General features: G+C 35.9%; 1 protein-coding gene across 3 annotated transcripts; it reads left to right on the top strand.

Annotated features, from left to right (window-relative positions):
• The first annotated feature begins 1,797 nt into the window (after positions 1–1,797).
• On the top strand, positions 1,798–11,947 carry nr2f2 (nuclear receptor subfamily 2, group F, member 2). Of its 3 annotated transcripts, none has more exons than XM_087291524.1 (3): positions 1,798–2,195; positions 7,080–7,607; positions 9,420–11,947. In XM_087291524.1, the coding sequence occupies exons 1-3, from the start codon at positions 2,156–2,158 to the stop codon at positions 9,692–9,694; spliced, it is 843 nt and encodes a 280-aa protein (XP_087147650.1). In that variant the 5' UTR covers positions 1,798–2,155; the 3' UTR covers positions 9,695–11,947.
• Positions 11,948–19,923: the final 7,976 nt, after the last annotated feature.

Genomic DNA, 19,923 nt, shown 5'->3' with positions numbered 1-19,923 from the left:
CAAAGGGTAAATTGTGTTTTTGTATTTCAGACTTCTGATCATCCGCTTTAATCAGTCTCGTGTTGATTAGCCTGGTTAACCTTTGCTCCATACTGGGTCCGCAAGGGTTAATCAGGCCGGGATCTCGGTGACCCGAGGGTCAGATTCCCTCTATCTCATGCTTGAAGGATACGGTGGAGGCAGCGATAAGATTAGGGTGAACTTTCCTCTTCCAACCTATCAAAGCGCAATAGACACCTGCGCCTAAACCTGCGCTTTTGAGAATTACTGTCATGTCTACGACTTAACATGAGAACACTAAATGAACTGTGAGTGTGTTCAGTAAAATAAAAAGCAAAGTGGAAAATATTTCGTGGAAAATATTTTTTTTTTAGTATTATATTTAATGTTTTTATTAATCAAACAGAGATTAGCCTTTTCTTTTATGGTTTAAGCGTCTGGTTTAATATCTGACGACTGGCAGATTCGTTGCGGTTTGGATATTCGGCTTTGCTTATTCAATGTCTATCGATTTATTCGCTTATAACTCGGGATTCACATCTTACACACTCGTGTCCCGGCGTGCGTACTTTACTTTACAAACAATAATAAAGAGATTTACCCCCTTTCTTCGCATCTCAGCCATGGAAAATCGTTAAAGATCCTGCTATTTGTGTGTGATCAGTAAATATTTAGTGTAGTGTCTCGTCCTAATCGATGGAGGTCCCGATGGGGGAGCGCTATTGTGTGTGTGGACGCTTGCTGAGCTCTGTGTGTGAGGACTCTTTCTTGTGCTCTGCGATTTACGATGATAAATGCACCAGGACGACTTTGGTTGCACTTTACTGATCAACATCAAGTTACTTTTGCACAACCACACGCATACATATATATACGTATACGCAAAATGACTCAATTGTACTTGGTTTCTATAGTGGGGGTTGCTTTTATTTTGAGTTCTTTCAAATGCCATAAAAATAAACGTTTGAATAAAACGTTGTTTTTGGTGTTTTAATTGAAAGTCCTTCGTTTAATTGGCTTCTTTTAAACTATCATGTTTGAGGCCTTTGTGTTAATATAATTTACTTTCACTTGCGTTGGAATATGCTGCTGGTATGGCGCTGGTAAACTGATAAATGAATTCTGGCGCTTTATTTGTTTATTTATTTATTTGTTTGTTTGTTTATTTATTGTCAGTTTGAATATCTATTGAATGGTTGTAAATGTAGCTGTGGCATTGTTTATTTAGCTCATATTTACATTTATTACCAGTTACTTATTCCTGAACCATGCCTCTATTGTGTATAGTCATAGTTGAAATAGCAGAATAGAAGATTGAAGCGCTCTGCGTACACAGATCAGCTCTTAAACCTATCATGCATTGACTGAATCACTTTACTTCAACCATAATTGTCTGCTCTATGGCAATTTGACGTCACTCGTGAATGCAGTATAGTTTATTGACGGTCTGCCGACTATGGTGTTGTTTTCTAAAGCGCTTTTAGTGGTCTAAGTATCAAATTCTTATAAAAAATATATTCTCATCTGTGTTCTTATAGACTTAAAATTGTCTCCTAGTGAACTTATTGATGAATTTAAAACAAACTTTACATAAGGGTAAATGTTTATAGCGTCAATTATCGAAATTCATCAATCTAATAAAGTCCTCACTTTCTACTTAACAATTGAAAAAAAGCGACAAAGGCATATCACTGTTACTAGTTTGCACATAAACAGACAGGTGTCTCTCCTGACTTTACCCCCTCCCTCCAGCAATCACACAGCCCACACAAAGCAGCTGCACTGAGGAGGTTTTTTACCTTCGGTGGAAAAGAAAAAGACGAAAAGGAGCATCTTCTTACTTTTCTTTTCAAAAAATATAATAACAGTAATAATAATATTAAAATTGTCTTCAAAGTCATCAACACGATTATCCGTCTATCAGGATATGTAGGCTAAATATTAACATGTGATTCAAGCGTCGCAGGAAAGTTTGACCGATTTTACTTGTCGGTTTGTGTTTTTTCCCTCCCCGAAGTTTTACTAATCATTCAAATAAACAGAGAGCCGTATTTTGTGTATAATTCCGTGGAAAAGGAAACGCTGATTCCACTTCCATTCAAAGCCTTTATTTGCACAGAAAGAGAAGACTAAATATATTTTCATATAGGAGAGGATGCATCACGGGGAAGACGAATCAACATCATATGCATTTGGTATGTTTGGGCTATAATTGTTGGGAGTCAGTTTTACTTAACATGTACATATGCATGTTAAAGTGAGCCGGATTGTTGTGTGCTGTGAATTCATTTGCAATATATAGCCTAACTGTTGATTAAAATTATGTTTAAGTCATTATATCACATATCTACAGCATCCTTGAGCAGAACACTTTCTCCATTTATTATTTTATCATCGCAAGAGTTTTTACGCATTTTTTTCTTTATTTTTGATATCTGTTAATAATTTTGTTAATCATTTTGCTGTCAGTTCATAATCGATGCTGGTGTATTGCATGCATGTCTGTCTGTGCGTCTTTGCTCGTCCTAATCTTGCTTTGAAAAGGGAAGAAAACGTAAGTGGCTTCGCAAGTTAAAGTGTGAAAATATTATCACTTACCTTGGTCTTGGGGTAAAATCCACTTTGCATTGGTTCGATATAATTTACTTCTGCTGGATTGCTTTCGGCTGTGTTGTTCACTGGCTTTTGAATGGTCGGTGATGAGGCACGGTGTTCAGTTTTGATCGTTTCAATAAACTGAGCAAAATTAACCGAAACGCTGTAATATTCCCGTGCGTGAAAAAACACTCCGGAGAAAATGTGTAGCGTAGACCTACAAACGCACCTCTGCAACGTCCAAGTCAATTAGAAGGAAATCTCAAAAGCATTAATCAGATTAAAATAGGCGCATGTTACTTTGGTGTATGTGAGAGGCGAGCGACCGATGTAGTTTCCATTTAAGATGGCTCTTCCACCTTAAAGAGCGATTCCAGGCAGAAATAATCCAAACGCTAGGAGGCGCCCATATACTGCTGTACGTCCAGTCTCTTCTGCATTTTTCCTCCGAGGCAGCATATGCTGTGATTTAGCACTGTACATTTTTCAGTGGACCCAACTCCGACAACCCATGGTGATACAGAAAGTAGACTTCAACAAGCGAGCTTTAAAAATGTGCTCTGACTTATAACCCGAGGAGCGAGAAGGGAGACACCTTATTTGACCACCCCGAGGCTCCCAGCTAACATCTATGTCAATTAACATAAGACTTCTGGGCTTCTTGTTTTTTCGCTGAGCGTCATTTATCTTATGTTTAGGCGTTTTTCGAATGTATTGAGGGTTTCCTTATATCCATGTGATCCATGCAAGAATTTCGTGGAATAATTTATTAAATTATTTTGTAAGGTATATACGTGGTATTCCAAGGCCCTAAAAACATAGTAATCCTAAAATCTATAAGAAAACGTTGAATGCACCATTTATATATAAATAGCTAAGAACTGTTTGACCTTCGTTTTTAGGCTACCTCTAAATCTTTGCAATGCAATCAAAGTTGTCAACCAAAATATTTTTCAGGTGACTATTATTTTTATGGGCACACTCGTCATGTGTACGAAAGTTACATTAATATAAATTGATTCTGCTTTTGCAAACAATATATTAAATTGTGCTGATAACGGTATACGGCGTCAGTAGTAGCCTAATCAGTTATCTTTTTTTTGTGTACATGCACTAAAGACAGTCGATTTAAACATAAGACTAATGCATAAGTATTAGCCTACGAAAGTTTTATAGCTCATTTAGACTAATTTAATGAATACAGGCCCTATATAAATAAGTATGTGAATGCTCAAATTTATGACAAAATAAAGCAATTCTATATTTATTTATATATATATATATATATATATATATATATATATATATATATATATATATATATATATATATATATATATATATATGCACCCTGTATTTAGTATTTTTAATATTATTCATTTAACAAGCTTTTCTCCTGTATTGCTTACAAAGTAGCATCTTGCGCGTCTTTGACATATATCTTGATTACAGTGTAAAGTGCTCGAACTTACATCAATAGTCTCTCGCGTATGTTGCTTGTTCCCTCGTGAACGCTCTCTGTTTTAAATGTATTTGTCGGTGCAATATTGACTTGATGAATGATATGCAGTTTCATGATTTATAACGAGGCGTTAATGCGGATTAATGGATTAATGGAACTGACCAAATCACACACGTTGCGGTCAGTCTATAGAGTGAATGGTGTGCAAGGCAAGTGGCAAGAACAAAAAATAAATAAATTTTGAATGACAGTAATATCACTATCACGGACATATATTTCTTATCGTTTTGTGGTCAGATTAGAGGGACTGTAGCCTATAATTTAATATAGATTTACTTACATTTTTATAACATTTATTTTTAAAAATAAATGGATCTCTGGAGTGTGGAAACGGTGATAAAATATACGTCAAACGTGTATTTTATTTGAAACAAATAAAAAATATGACTGCATGTATTGCGATCATTTTTCCACGGAACTGTGTGCTTCTCTCTTTAGGACCAAGCGGCTCCTCGACCCTTATTCCTGGCTTTGGCAAAGAACCAAGTAGCACAAGTGCCGACTAGCCAATAGGGTTCAGGGGGAGGTCCGTGAGCTCTGACCAGTCAAACACAGTCACTTTCCATATATGGCAACTCATCTCCATGGTAACGTGTGCTAAGTTGCAGCAGTCGTGTCAAAGTTCACTATATAGAGAGCTCAGTGAGCTGATCAGAGAGAAAGCATTCTGCCAGCCCAGCGCCTACAAATCGCAGTCACTTCCTAACCTCCCCCTTTTTAACATATTTGATCACTTTGATTCTCTGTTCTCTCTCTTATTATTTTTACGCGCATGAAGGAGGTTCTATAGGTTGTGATCTTTTTGTTTTATTATCGGTCCTGCTTGCCGGAGAGTTGACTTCATATTTGACTCGAGCACAGGCTGCAACTGCGCGCGGCTGCTAGCGCTACCTCATCTGAAGAAAAGGAAGAAGCGGCAATATTTTTTGCCAGTTGTTGGTTTTCTACAAGACTTTACGCTGGAACTTCTCTTGTGTCGCAAGTATCTTTGAAAGCTGCGTGTCTCTGTGCGTCCGAACATCGCTCCACGCGTGAACTTGTTCGTCCTGCTCTGTTCGTATCTTCTTCCGCAGTGTTTATTTTCCATTTTTTTTCCTTGATGGGTTTACTGGATGGATGACTGCAAGTGCCCCTGGACTTGGCCTCTAAGAGCAAGGCTGCTATTCGGCTTGCTTCAATTTTAACCACATGCCAGGTAACGCTATTTCAGTCAAGAAATAGACTACTGTTTCTCGTCGGTGCGCAACTTTGAACGGACATTCAGACTCTAACCGACCGTGCCGATCCTGAATTATTTATTTTACCCTCCTAAGTGATAGAGGCACCGTGCTGCGATATTATTTTTTGAAACAAAGCATTCCGAAACCAAAAACGGGGAACAAAAAGTTTTTTTAACGTTGACTGATAGATATGGCAATGGTAGTGTGGAGAGGCTCCCAGGACGATGTGGCCGAGACCCATGGCACCCTCTCATCGCAAACCCAAGGAGGACTATCCCTTCCGACCCCTCAACCAGGCCAGCTGGGTCTGACGGCCTCTCAGGTTGCCCCTCCGACCCCTCAGACACCCGTTCAAGGACCCCCGAACAACAATAACAACACACAGTCAACCCCGACGAACCAGACGACGCAGAGCCAGTCGGAAAAGCAGCAGCCACAGCATATAGAGTGCGTGGTTTGCGGGGACAAATCCAGCGGTAAACACTATGGCCAGTTCACTTGCGAGGGGTGCAAAAGCTTTTTCAAACGGAGCGTACGAAGGAACCTCACTTACACATGCCGTGCCAACAGGAATTGTCCCATTGACCAGCACCATCGCAATCAGTGTCAGTACTGCCGCCTCAAAAAATGCCTCAAAGTTGGCATGAGACGGGAAGGTATTCGGATTTTTGTTGTTTTACTGCTGTCTTTGTCTTTGTCTTCTGTATTTAGCCTGACTTAATCGCGCATGCTTCTTCCTGTATTTTATCCCCGACTCCTCTCTCTCAATCTGCCCGTCCACAGCATGCGAAGGAACCGCCTATAGCGCTCGAGACTGAGCGTTATCACGGCGCCCTTAATGCTCGAATAAAGAACACCCTCTCCTTAGCGACTATTTCGCATTGCACATGTTCGCAGCTTTAAACTAACCATTGCTTTTATTAGGCGACGAAAACATGGGTATTTGTCTTTATTTTTAATATCACTGCAGATATGCCGTGCGGTTATGGCGAGGGAGTATGGAGAAGCAGCGTCAAAATCACATATACACACACGCGCGCTCACATACACACACACTAAGCTAGGGACTCCAGATCGACCACAATCTACATCTCTCGCTTTTGCTCGAAAACTAGAGAATATTCACTGTTGGGCTTTTTTATTGATTTATTTCAATAAACGTTCCGCCAGACACCCAGTTCGCTCGCAAATTCTCAACAGACAGCTGAACTGACTCTGTCGCTAGCTAAATAGGTTAAGGGTTAGCATTCATGTCTTTCTTTGTGTATGTATTTACTAGACTCATGTTGTCTCAAAAACACAAAGCAGGCTAAAATGTGAAACATTTGCCAATATGTATTTTATTTATTTATTTGCTTTATTAAGTAAATCATATAATTTGGCTAAAATTATTTTGTGTAGTGTATGGTGCAGAACATTTTATGTGCATTTCAGTAAACTAGGTTGTTTATATACATGTTTATATATATATATATATATATATATATATATATATATATATATATATATATATATATATATATATATATATATTTCACTAAACAGTACAACTATGGATGTCACTCTGAAAGGTTAAAAGTTCTGCACATGTCAAGTGACATATATGAATGCAATTGTTGTAGCAGCTACCTAGCAAACTGTGTGCTAACAACATGCCAAGTAAAGTAGAAAGAAGGTCAAGTTATGTGTTTTTTGTTGTAGAATTCAAGCATCAATATCTACAGTTTCTCTTTTTACTGCAGCCGTGCAAAGGGGACGAATGCCACCCACACAGCCACACCATGGTCAGTTCGCCTTGACAAATGGGGACCCACTGCACTGCCATTCCTACTTATCCGGATATATCTCTCTACTACTACGAGCGGAGCCCTACCCAACTTCTCGGTATGGCAGTCAATGCATGCAGCCCAACAACATCATGGGCATCGAGAACATTTGTGAACTGGCAGCCAGGATGCTGTTTAGTGCGGTAGAGTGGGCCAGGAATATTCCCTTCTTCCCAGACCTCCAAATCACCGACCAGGTTGCCCTTTTGAGGTTGACCTGGAGTGAGTTGTTTGTGCTTAACGCTGCTCAATGCTCCATGCCTCTCCATGTGGCTCCACTTCTGGCGGCGGCTGGGCTCCATGCCTCCCCCATGTCTGCGGACAGAGTGGTCGCCTTTATGGACCACATTAGGATCTTCCAAGAACAAGTAGAAAAGCTCAAAGCTTTGCACGTTGACTCTGCTGAATACAGTTGTTTAAAGGCCATCGTTTTATTCACTTCAGGTAAGTTTTCATATTTAATAACATCTGTTTTTGATAATATATTTTATATTGCAGTGTTTGCACAAAAAAGAACACCGTAGTATTTTAATAAATGTTTTATTTTAAAAAAAAAAGAAAGGTGTGCCAGTTTTATCTTATTAATATGTAAGCTTTAAAATATCACGTCATAATAGACACGTAAGTGTAAATATTTTACAAAGCTTTCTAATGAAATTTTCATTTTGAATAAAATTATGGATTTGTTATAATTAAGAATGTGTTTTTTTAAAGCATCGACGATCTTCCATAAAACATCTTTTCCGATTATCGCTAAAAATATTTAAACATTTACGTCCCGTTACGAATTAAACTGTAACATAAATAGTGTTGACAGCCAATATGTAAAAAATATTAATTTATACGAATTTAAAAAATAATTAAAGATATAACTTTATTACCCATTCTTAATTTAAGAAAAACAATAAAATACAAATCATGAAAGAAAATGTGCACTATCAAAACAACATCTAAATTGTTGCTTTATACACTTTTCTTGTAGTTTCACAATGCATCAGCATAATATGATCTTGAAGGGCAATCAATTATTTGTATTTATTTGCAATGACAGATATTAAGGATGTCATGCTCGAAGGGAGGGGGTGAGGCTGCAGGAAAGGGAAGAAAGGCCTAATGCTCCGTTTTCACACATCACAGCCCAGCTTTTCACTTTAGCCGATAGTTTTAGTTTAATGGACATTTTTAAGTTGCGATAAACGCCTATGTATAGTATTGTTGTGCTTTATTGAAGAAGAGGCAACGATACATTACTGTGCGTTGTTTAAAGCTCACAGTTCTTCCTTGTTTTGTTAGGATGATCTAGGGATCCAAGACACATGCTGGACTCGTTCCAGAAATGGGTCATGACCCTGACTTCCTTTCTTTATTTGTGTATCACAAAGCTAAAGCAAAAAGTTTTACAGATTTAAAAACTTCATATAGTGAATATATTCTCTCGGAAATGTATGACTTGAAAATATGTACTATTAGCATAATACATGTAGCATAAAAATGCAAATACGCTGTTTGTTGATTTTGCAAATATTATTACACACAATAATAAAATATATTTTTTTCAAATCAATCAAAATCTAAAATAGGATATAAATGGAGATGTTGTTAACACGCTATTTTTAAACGTTTGTCATGTAGGGCACCCTTTTGCAATCGCCTTACTGATTTAAAGTCTTATTCCATCTCTTGTAGATAGGTTGCTCTTAGAGTTTATTGTCGTTCTTATAAACATTTTCCCGACATGATCTACAAGTTTATAGCAAAAGAGTGTGTAGTTTAGTAATGATGTGGTGGGGAAAATACACAGCATTATTGCACGTCCACTTCGTCTTTTGGTTTAACATGGTTGTATTTAAATTCCTCTTCTGCATTTCATTTTTTTTAATGTTATTGCCCACAAGCTACCAAATTGTTATTTTATGGTGATTACATGCATCAAGATTCAAAAGGTTTAAAACTATTTGAAACTCGAACACAGCAACATTCATCCCATTAGCTCTTTTGTATAAAATACATGCAGCAAAACTTAATATTGTAAATTGTCTCTTAGGGTGTTAGAATTAGAACGTTATGTTGTGTCGTATGGCACGTAGCCTATCGTTTTACAGAAACTGTTTTGTGTTAGTTGCAATGTGTATATTGACGTTATAGCGAACTTAAAATAGTATGTGGTAATGTTGTGTGGCTTGCCGTTTTTTAAATTGGTTGTCGAGGTGTACTGTTAATATAACAAACATTTGATTATCTCTCCTTTTCTTATAGATGCGTGTGGCCTGTCAGATGTGGCCCATGTGGAAAGTTTGCAAGAAAAGTCCCAGTGCGCTTTGGAGGAGTACGTTCGGAGCCAGTATCCCAACCAGCCAACTCGATTTGGGAAGTTATTACTGCGCTTGCCCTCTCTCCGTACAGTCTCGTCTTCGGTCATAGAGCAATTATTTTTCGTCCGATTGGTAGGTAAAACCCCAATTGAAACCCTCATCAGGGATATGTTGCTGTCGGGGAGCAGTTTTAACTGGCCTTATATGTCGATTCAGTAGGCAGAAGGAATGATCAAAGGGGCTGTGACTACAATAGTTAGCGCTTCTTTTGTAGAAGGAAACGGCTGTTACAAGAGTTTACTTTCACGAAGAAAGACTTTCATACAATGACTGTGAATTTTAAAATTGAGACATTCAGTGAAGCCTCGAAATCCAGAGATTGCTCCCAGTGTCATTCTGAACAGTTTGTTATAATGTTTTTTTTTTGTTTGTTTGTTTGTTTGTTTGTTGTTGGGTTTTTTTTTTTTGTAAAAAAAAAATAAATAAATACAAAAATGAAGACATGAATAACCCACTAAAATTAATACAAGACGTAAGAAAAACAGGATTTTTATAATCCTCTCATCAACAGCAAAACTACAAAGTGCATTTAAGCGACAATTTGGAAAGATTAAGAAAAGAAGAAAAACGTTCTTTTTTCCAAATTGCTATATTGTCCTGTGTCCATGTATCTATAGCTGTTTTTGTAACTTTTGTTCCTCCTTTCTGGTTCCAAACCGGCCTATGTGATTCTGTAGTATGCAGTTGTTGTTTATTTTTTATTTTTATTTTTTTTTCTAATAACCATGACTTCTAAACAGTTCAGTAATGTAAAGACGTTCTTCGAAAATTCGAGAATTAAAACTAAATCCACAGCAATATAGCCTATGCTTAATGCTGCAAGCGCACTTACTCTATTCATGTCCCTCAATGAACAAGAGTGGATATTATTTTCATAATCGACTCGAACCTATATCCACAAAATGCCAGAGCACTATTATTGTGCCAGTGTGTTACGTTTCATGCCACCATTCTACCTGATAAGACATCCCCCCAAAAAATAAATATTTCTCAAAATGGATGCAGAAGCAATACTCAACTCTGCAAAAAAAACTGCCATTTACTTATGTGCGCCACACCAGTGTTTGCAAAATGTCATCTTATCGGTTTTTGAGAGTTACGACCTGCTTCCATTTTTTATATTTGGATTTTGGAGGATGATCGTCGGGTTGTAATGCAAAAAGTATAGCAAAGTATTTGATTTTACAGTTAAAGAAACCCTCCCACTTAAAATTTTCAAATGTATTACAGACGCTTACCTAAGGTTGCGCCCAAGCGAATTTTCGCTCAAGTGTTTAGCCTCAGTAAACTGTATTTGTGAACGTGGGGAAATGATGGGTCATCATTCTTATAATGATAAAGCAGCAGTATTAATAAGACGTCCCTAAAAAATACCCCTCAACACTTAAAGCATTAAAGTGCCTGTACAGCGCAAATGTGTTATTAACGGTTACTGAAGTCTATACACCATGGGGAACACGCTTAAAATTTACAAAGTAAGTCTTATAATTGTTCATTTCACTTGAGGGAAAAAACAAGTAGAGGCAGTATTCTTGTAAATATAGGTCAATTCATTTCAAGGACTTTTCTTTATACAGCGTATATGTGATTAAGAATAAAACTGTGGTTGCCAATTTTTTCGGTAATACAAATGTCTTCAAATGAGTGACAGACTTAGCTAGTAGCACTGAAAGATCTGTTTGTAATGTACATACATATTAAGAGAAATGTTTTTTTTTCTTTCTTTTTCATGTATTTAGACTGTGAATGCATGGCCACAGGTCGCTAACCTATTTTACCTTTGATATATATATATATATAAATGTAAATGTTTTTGACTGTATAGATATAATCTGTGCATTCAGTACACTAGCCCTTGTATTTAAAACGACAAAAAGGAAAAAAAAGTTCGACGATAGGTTGACACTTAACAGGGTGAGCTGGTTTGGAAAGGGGTGGCTATTTTGACTTGGTGTTCTGCTCCTTTTCGGTCTGTAACAGATGCCTTGTGTGTGTATGTGTGAAAGCTTGCAATTTCGTCCTTGTTTTGAGGCTTTTCTTCAACACACAAGACACCATGTTGTGATTGGATAAAAAGGGATCATATTGTGTAGTTGATTGAACAGTTATTTTGGGCTGTTCTCTGCCACATATGGACCAGTGAATGATACATGATTGTAATTATGAACAGTTTAAACTGACCCACGTTTTTATATAAATATATAAAATATATTACTGCAGGGTATTGATAACGTATAGATACTTTTTTATTATTATTGATTATTATTAATTGCAAGTGATATACGTGAGTGTGTGTGGAAGTTTATAGTTGAAAACAATTCTTGTTTGTTTGTGTTAGCTTATTGTAAACAAGCATTCTGCTGTAAATTTGTTCTTGGTATTAAATTATAATTTATGAATTTGAAATCAAAAGGCTTTCTATGTTGTGTTATTCATGATTAACGGACAAATCTGTCTGTTCAATCTGACAGTGGAGTCATGCTGTCTCAAACTGCTGAAGGCTGGGTTTACTTGTGCGTGTATGTCTGTGTGTTTGAGAGAGAGAGAGAGAGAGAGAGAGAGAGAGAGAGAGAGAGATTGGATTGGGGGTGCGAGGGTAACTCTTAGGTTTGCTATGGGAAATTGTCCAGATTACGTCTAAATTTGGCTATGTAAATACACGTGCTAAGTGCAACAGACTAATGTAAAAAGGCTACGCTTTTTATTTGTCTCTTTACACTACTTTTTCACATTAACCCCCATCCATCCTTGATAAAAACAAATATCAAGCACCATGTCATACTTCTTACCAGCTATAGACTGTGTGCGTCTGCACAGAGGTTATTGCTCATTGCCTTGTTGGATATCACTTTCTATTTAAATATATAACATTTTCCCGGAGCAGGTACTGACACGTCGGAACTGAAGTCGCGATGAAATGCAACATTGGATGTTCAATACATGTCAAATAAAATGCCATCTTGTTGTAAACGTGACAAATGACAAAATGCAGACTACTATTTATTCTACCTTGAAAGCGGTATTTTATGTGTCACATTTAGGGCTATCTGTTAGAGGACACCAAGCGTGTGAAGCTATCCTGTAAACTGCGCCTTCAACTTGGTGTCCTATTAGTTGAGTCAATATGGCGTCTTGCAATTCAACGCAAGCTACGGCTCCCCGGAGCAAAGCGGTGTCTTGTAATAGAAACCACATTGCATGGGGGAAAGGCCCCCTCAAATGGCAATAAGGCCCAAAAAGGCTTCAGACACCAGTGGTGTTAAAGTTTTTGTAAAGAGTCTAAGAGTCCTAAAATTCAAAGATTTGCTTGATATTTTATAGGCAGTATAATTAAAACTCCTCCAACCACCAATATATTTAAGTAATGCTATAGCCAAATTTAACAAGATCATGAAAGTTCCTTAGCTTCTCCCTGAAATTAAAGAAAAATAAAAAAAAATTAAACAAACGTCCATGTCTTTGACTAAATTGTGGCTGTAAGAAAACAAAAGTTAGTATCCTGATCTGAAAAAGCAACTTTTGATGGGTGAGTAATACTGTTACGGACAATAGGCCTGCCTAATCAAACCACTGCTGCCACCATTAATTGTTTTAACCGCATAATAACCATGATTATAACAATAACACAGTTTTTTATTAAATCATACAAAGCCTAATAATCTTTATTTCCCAAGTAGCCTAAATAAATCTACACACACACTTTTTTCAGCAAATGTTCAGAGCCCTACCGTAAGTGATCGGGAAGGCAAGAGTTATAACATAATTCTGGTAAGTTTATTTGTTTCAGGGCTATTGGTAAACAGGCTTGTTTAGATGACCGGAAATGATTGACGGATGTTTGTTATTGTTTTAAACGTGATCCAGGATGTGTGTTTGATGAGAGCGCTAATGCATGTAGCAAAGGAAAGCTTGTAATTATGACACAGTGATGAGACCTATTAACTACTAGAGATACTGTTAGTAGTTGCCTGATGATTGCATTGACATTACTGCTTAAAAACAGTTCCAGTATGTAAGTATTTGCTACAAACTCCGTCGTACACAAACTTAGTATGCTACGAGGCAGCATATTTTGTCAAATAGGAATTGTGCGTTTCTTCGCTTTAAATGCACGTTTTGCTTTGATAGGCTTACCAAAGCAGGTTAGCAGTAATTTGGATCATGGCTTCACAGGCTTGATTTTAGTTGACAGAGCGTGTGTTGAGGCTGAACTCTATAATTTGCACTTCTGTTCTTTTATTAGCGTCGGACAACGAACTAATGAGGTCTCCCTCAGTACAATGTCACTTTTATTTATTTCTTCGTGGAAAAAGTACTATGGGATATGGCTGGCCGTACTGAGCCAACAACAAATCTCTAAAATATATCTACATAGCAGACATTTTAAACCCAATATGTTAAACCCATCGCTAATTTTGAAGGTACGATGGCATTGTTTCACTAAAGCATTATTGATGGATAATGTAGCCTGGATAATGCCATTCACCCCTGTCTACCCCAATAAAATAAAATGAAATAAAATATTCCTAATATATAAATATAGACGAATTTTAAAAGTTTGCACATAATTAACTTAACATTGCTGCAGCAGCTAACACAGATTTTTGGAGGCTTTCAACTTATTTCAAAATAAAATTAACGATGATTGCCCTAAGCTTTACTATAACTTTAAGATGAGTATACGTTTTGGTTATGCTTCTGTTAGACCCTTAAAAAATCGTCATTGCTTTGAGATAGACTATCATTGTGTTGTTCGTATGATGAGCTCGACGAAGGAAGAGCCAGCAATTGGTTTCCATAGCGACCTCCAAAGAGAAGCGATAATAAGCAAAGCATAGACCCCCACTCCTTTAGAAAAAAAAAAGACAATTTAACATCTACGTTTGCTCCTTTACGTCACTTCATTATCAACATATTTCTGTTTCATTATATTCATTGTCCCTCGTATGATTTAGTAGAGAATATAGGAAACGTCTCCATAATTTGGGCCCTGATATAAATTTAGGATTCATATTTTATTTTATATGTGGAAAAACTTTCCATCGTCACTTAATGCTTTGGCTTTTTAAATAATGAGTAGGCCTACTTTGGACAACTTTTGTCTTACGTCGTCCATATGTATTTCCTGCAAATTGCGAGGAATGCTCTGTAACTGAGCAATTAAACAACGATTTAATGTGCCCTAGTCTAGCACAAAAGTTTTTTTCTGACCTTTTTACAACTGTTCTGAGAAAATGCATGTATTTTATCTCATATCCGTATTTATAATTTCCAATATTAAAATGTTTTTGTTAAACGGCCACATCTATTGCATCAGTATGATTTCCCTGTTGATCATATTAAAAGCTAAATTATCACACATATATTTTTTTTTAAACGTAGTTTTTTTGCCTGTCCGTCTCTCTTTGTTATTTTGAATAAAGTGCTTTAAAATAGACTTGCTGCTCTCGGCTCGGTGGGTTCCTCTCTCTAAATGTTAGAAAATTGTGCCATCTACCCGCTATTCACAGAACTGTCACTTCCAGGACCTCCCGAGACCTTGAGCCAACTTTAACACAAAAGGGGAGGCTTCGGGGTGGGGGGGGGGTGGGGGTGGGGGGGGGTGTTTGGTGAGAAGCTTCGAAGTGTTATCCGTTCAGTATGTACTGAAACAAGCATTAAATCAATAACATTAAAGACTTTGAGCTTAATTTATTATTTTAGTAGCCTAACATACAACGTGCCGACGTAAGGGAAGAGGATTACATCGCTGAATATGCTACTCAAAACATTAAATTATGTACACAATTTCCCTTAATTTATTAGTTAAAATCATAAAAAAAATTAACTATTGCTGCATAATCATATGCCAAGTCATTGGGGGTGACAAATATTGAATTTTAATTTTATTACCGAGTTATGTCACACCATAAACTGATGCAGATATATATAAAACACAAGAATAAAGTTAGTATCACATTTCTTTTATATTTTTACCGTTTCACCAAACATACCCCTATTTTAAAGGAATATCAGTCGTACTAAAGTTTTTTTTTCTTGCCTTTCCAATGCTTTGTTGGGAGCAGAGGAGCAGGTCACATACTGATCTTTTTGCACAGTTTCAAATGGACGGGTTAATTCTTGTTTCATTCATTAGCATTCCCAATACACGGGTTCCTCTCAGACATCTGTCTAGTATACCACACGCCTTTACAATGACTTCTATTCACTGTTTCTTGAGAAAAACACACACCATGAGCGTTTTACATTTGATTATCTTTTGGAGCAAAACATTGAGATTATTTTTAAGTGATAAGTGTGTTAGCTTGTGAATATTTCGTCCCCCGTTTTAAAACAGGCCTGGCGTCGAAGGCTAAAGGGATCATTTTAAACCAAACAAGCATAGTAGCTTATAACAAAGGACGCGCAGCTTAAATCTTGACACACGCACAAACAAATATTTATATAGTTTTTCCAATTATATGAGTTCAAATTGTGCTGTTTTTGTTGATGAGGTGGCATTATTTACTAATATTGATATAGTCAATATTACTAATACTAATATTAATGACATAGTCAACGTAACGACTCATTTCATTTTTAATCTAGTTTTAAGACTATTTAGGCTATCTTTTCCCGTCTCCAAGATCCAAGTAAACAACATCCTATTTATGACTGAGAAATTACTGAAATTACAGCAAAATATGATACCTGTAAAGCGGCCTTACGTCTGCTGTTAGAGTTAACGGTGGTCTGTGTCAGTGAACTCGTTTTATTGAATGTGAGAAAGGAACCAATAGGAGGAGAGAGCTGAAGCGCAAAACTCATGACGGTCATAACTTCTAAACCATGCAGAACTGAAATTTAGTCTTGAATAAAATAAGAGTCGTCAATGTAAAATTGTTATTAAATGTATTTCGTATGTTCTTAACAAATTTATGTAACATCTTGTTTGTCGGGAGCGTTTCGATGATTGCAATAAGATTTGTTTAATGTTGATTGTGGGATGTATGGTCACTTTAAGAAAGCTCTTACATTTGTCACTACCCATTTGTTTTACATGCATGACTTGTTAGGGGTACCATCACATCGCCCTCAGACCTTTAAATGTGATCAAAACCATACTGAATACAATTTAATATCGAATATTTGAAAATAACTGAATATAATAAGTTTGAATATTATTATAATTATTATAATTATAATAATTATTATTATTATTATTATTATTTATAGTAATAATAATTGTTGTAATAATAATTACTGTTCTCATTGTGGAAATAGGGTTATTTTTTGTTAGTCAGTATGTAACTTTTGTTTAGTAATATTTACATGTTAAGCGTGTTAACACTCTGAGCACACGAATAAGTGTTAAAAAAAAATATGATAGCCTACAATAAGGTATTTGCTTTTATTCAAGATACACCGGTTTACAAAAGAATACAGGTTCTCCCTTGTAACTGACAATAGTATGAAATGTGCTCTGTTTTAAAAAAATTGTTCGAGATGAAAAGCGTCTGTGATCTGACAAAGTGTGAAATCTTCACAGAATAAAATGTTCTAGTTCAGTGCTGCAGCGTGATATAATGAATGTTGTACTTAAATATTATTTATGTTACTCTTTAAGGGAAACATTTGTGCTAGGGTTAGGCCTATATTAACACGCACATAAACGGTATTCTACATTATAGGTGTACCGGAGCAAGATAGCTGACGTGTTTCAGCGCAATGCAAAATATCAAATACTCTCAACCCGGTAGTGTAAAAAGACACCAAGCGACCAAGGCCTATCTTTGTCCTTCACCGCTGAATGTTATTCTTTCTCCATCTCTCCGTCATGAGCCAATCCATTCTTTTTTTTAAAGTAGGCTAAAACCACTGTTTGAAAACTAAAGTGACCGAAAATGTCTTTTCAAACACGATTTCAAGTATTTTCCTTGAGTATTTAATGCTGAGTTTTATTGGACGTTTGCTGTGATTTAACCTTTGCATATTAACTAGTTGTTAAAACAAATTAATGGTAAAAAAAATAAAATCTTAAGTTAATGCAGTGCTTACAACATTACAGCAAGTGTTATATTTTCCAAGTATCTTTATATTTTCTATATCTTTTTTTCTCTACCCTCTTTTTTCTTTTCTTTTTTTTCGGCAGTATCAGTGAGGTGTATGCTACACCTAAACATCTGAACACTGAGAACACACTGATAGCCTACTTAGAAAGACACAGACCTCGACACCCGCGCCATCGCTTTCATGATAGCGGGCGATGTCAGTTCTGGAGACACATGCTCCCTGTTTCTTTTTTCAAGATCATTAGCGGCCCCCTCCAGCTACAATCCTTGCTGCCAGTCATGCTGAGAGAGGTAAGCATGTTGTCGACTTGAGTCTTGGATGTGCTTTAAGAAAGCAAATGAAGCTCAATATTGTAGGGATGACATAAATAATATAAATAAACAAATACCGTATGGAGAAAAAAAACAATAATTAATGTAGATTTCAGTTTCTGAAATGTAGAGTTTGAACTAGATTAATTTTGTTAAATACATCTAATGCAAACAACCTCTATCTGGTTTTCAGACTTTTTTCCAGTGATGGTGCTGTATTACTTTTAGAGGCAAGATGGCGCTATTTTGTTCATCTGTCAAAAGAAAGGTTCCTTTACTGCCCACTGGTTCTGTCAAATTAAGTTAACAGACGTTGCCTTTTTATTTAGTTTGATGTTTGCTACACATGAAAACTGTATAAAATACCACAATTAAATAAGCAATAGTTATTTTATTTCTTATTTTCTTGTTTTGTCCTTTACATGAGAGTACATTTTACTTTGAACACGACCCGCTTACAAGTATTTGTACATTTGTAATTTTTTTATCGTTAATTCGTGATCACCCTAAATATTGAATATATGATATTTTAAACAAAGCTATGGCTATTAGCCTGGATGCTATCGGTAAAGACATTTTAAACATTTTAAGACTTTTTTTTGCCATTCTTCCCAGTTCATTCATTGATTGATTGATTGATTGATTGATTGATTGATTGATTGATTCATTCATTCACAGTTATTTTTTTATTTAACTTTTTACGTTTTTGCAGGCGTTAAATTGTTAATGTTTTAACAGTTTCCAGTGTGCTCTTAAATGAGAAAAGATTTATGTTGCATATTTGCTTCTTTTTATAATAATAATAATAATAATAATAATAATAATAATAATAATAATAATGCATTTAGTATACAGTATTTGGGCAAGTGATACATTTTGTTTGTAAAGTGATAAACTAAAATAATAAATTTTGTCATAATTAACATAATGAATGTAATGAATCTTGTTGTGAATCTGCAAAAAACAATTTGATATACTTGTATGATATATGTATTATACATACATATATAAGAAAAAAATAACAATTAAATAATTGTAACGTTTTGCGTTCAATTCTTTAATCGTCATTTTTATTATATATATATATATATATATATATATATATATATATATATATATATATATATATATATATATATATATATATATATAGGCGAGGCAGAGGCGCAGTAGGTAGTGCTGTCGTCTCACAGAAAGAAGGTCGCTGGGTTCAGTTGGTGTTTCTGTGTGGAGTTTGCATGTTCTCCCTGCCTTCGCGTGGGTTTCCTCCGGTTTCCCCCACAGTCCAAAGACATGCGGTACAGTAAAATTGGGTAGGCTAAATTGTCCGTAGTGTATGAGTGTGTGTGTGTGTGTGTGTGTGTGTGTGTGTGTGTGTGTGTGTGTGTGTGTGGATGTTTTCCAGAGATGGGTTGCGGCTGCGTTAAAAACTTGCTGGATAAGTTGGCGGTTCATTGCGCTTTGGCGACCCCGGATTAATAAAGGGACTAAGCCGACAAGAAAATGAACGAATATATACATATATATATATATATATATATATATATATATATATATATATATATATATATATATATATATATATATATATATATATATATAAACATATATCATACATGTATCATATCATACGTATTATTATTATTATTATTATTAATATTATTTTTATAACCTAGCTAAAAGTAAATTATTAAAATGTTATTAAGATTTTTTTTGGCATTTTCACGAATGCTGTTAAATCGTGATTTTTGTCTGCACACTCATGCATAATAAAGTTATTTTTTAAAGGATAATTTTAATGTTTAAGCCAAAGAAGCCATCAGAATATTTGCTGATGACACAAATCGTCAGGCAGCCATGTGGACTGTTTAAGATACAAATGTACACAATTTACAAGATTCCTAAATATGACTGACCTCCACGATCGACCCACTGAACTCCCTTTTTCCTCCCCATGGCTGCCTTCTATTAGTAAATTCGTGTCAACCGGCAACTTTAAATCTAATAAAATTCGATTTATAATGT

Source organism: Danio rerio, chromosome 18, assembly GCF_052040795.2.
Source record: "Danio rerio strain M-AB ecotype USA chromosome 18, GRCz13ab, whole genome shotgun sequence".
In the NCBI taxonomy this organism is placed as follows: domain Eukaryota; kingdom Metazoa; phylum Chordata; class Actinopteri; order Cypriniformes; family Danionidae; genus Danio; species Danio rerio.
The sequence above is the reverse complement of the archived record's forward strand: the minus strand, read 5'-3'. Positions and strand labels throughout refer to the sequence as shown.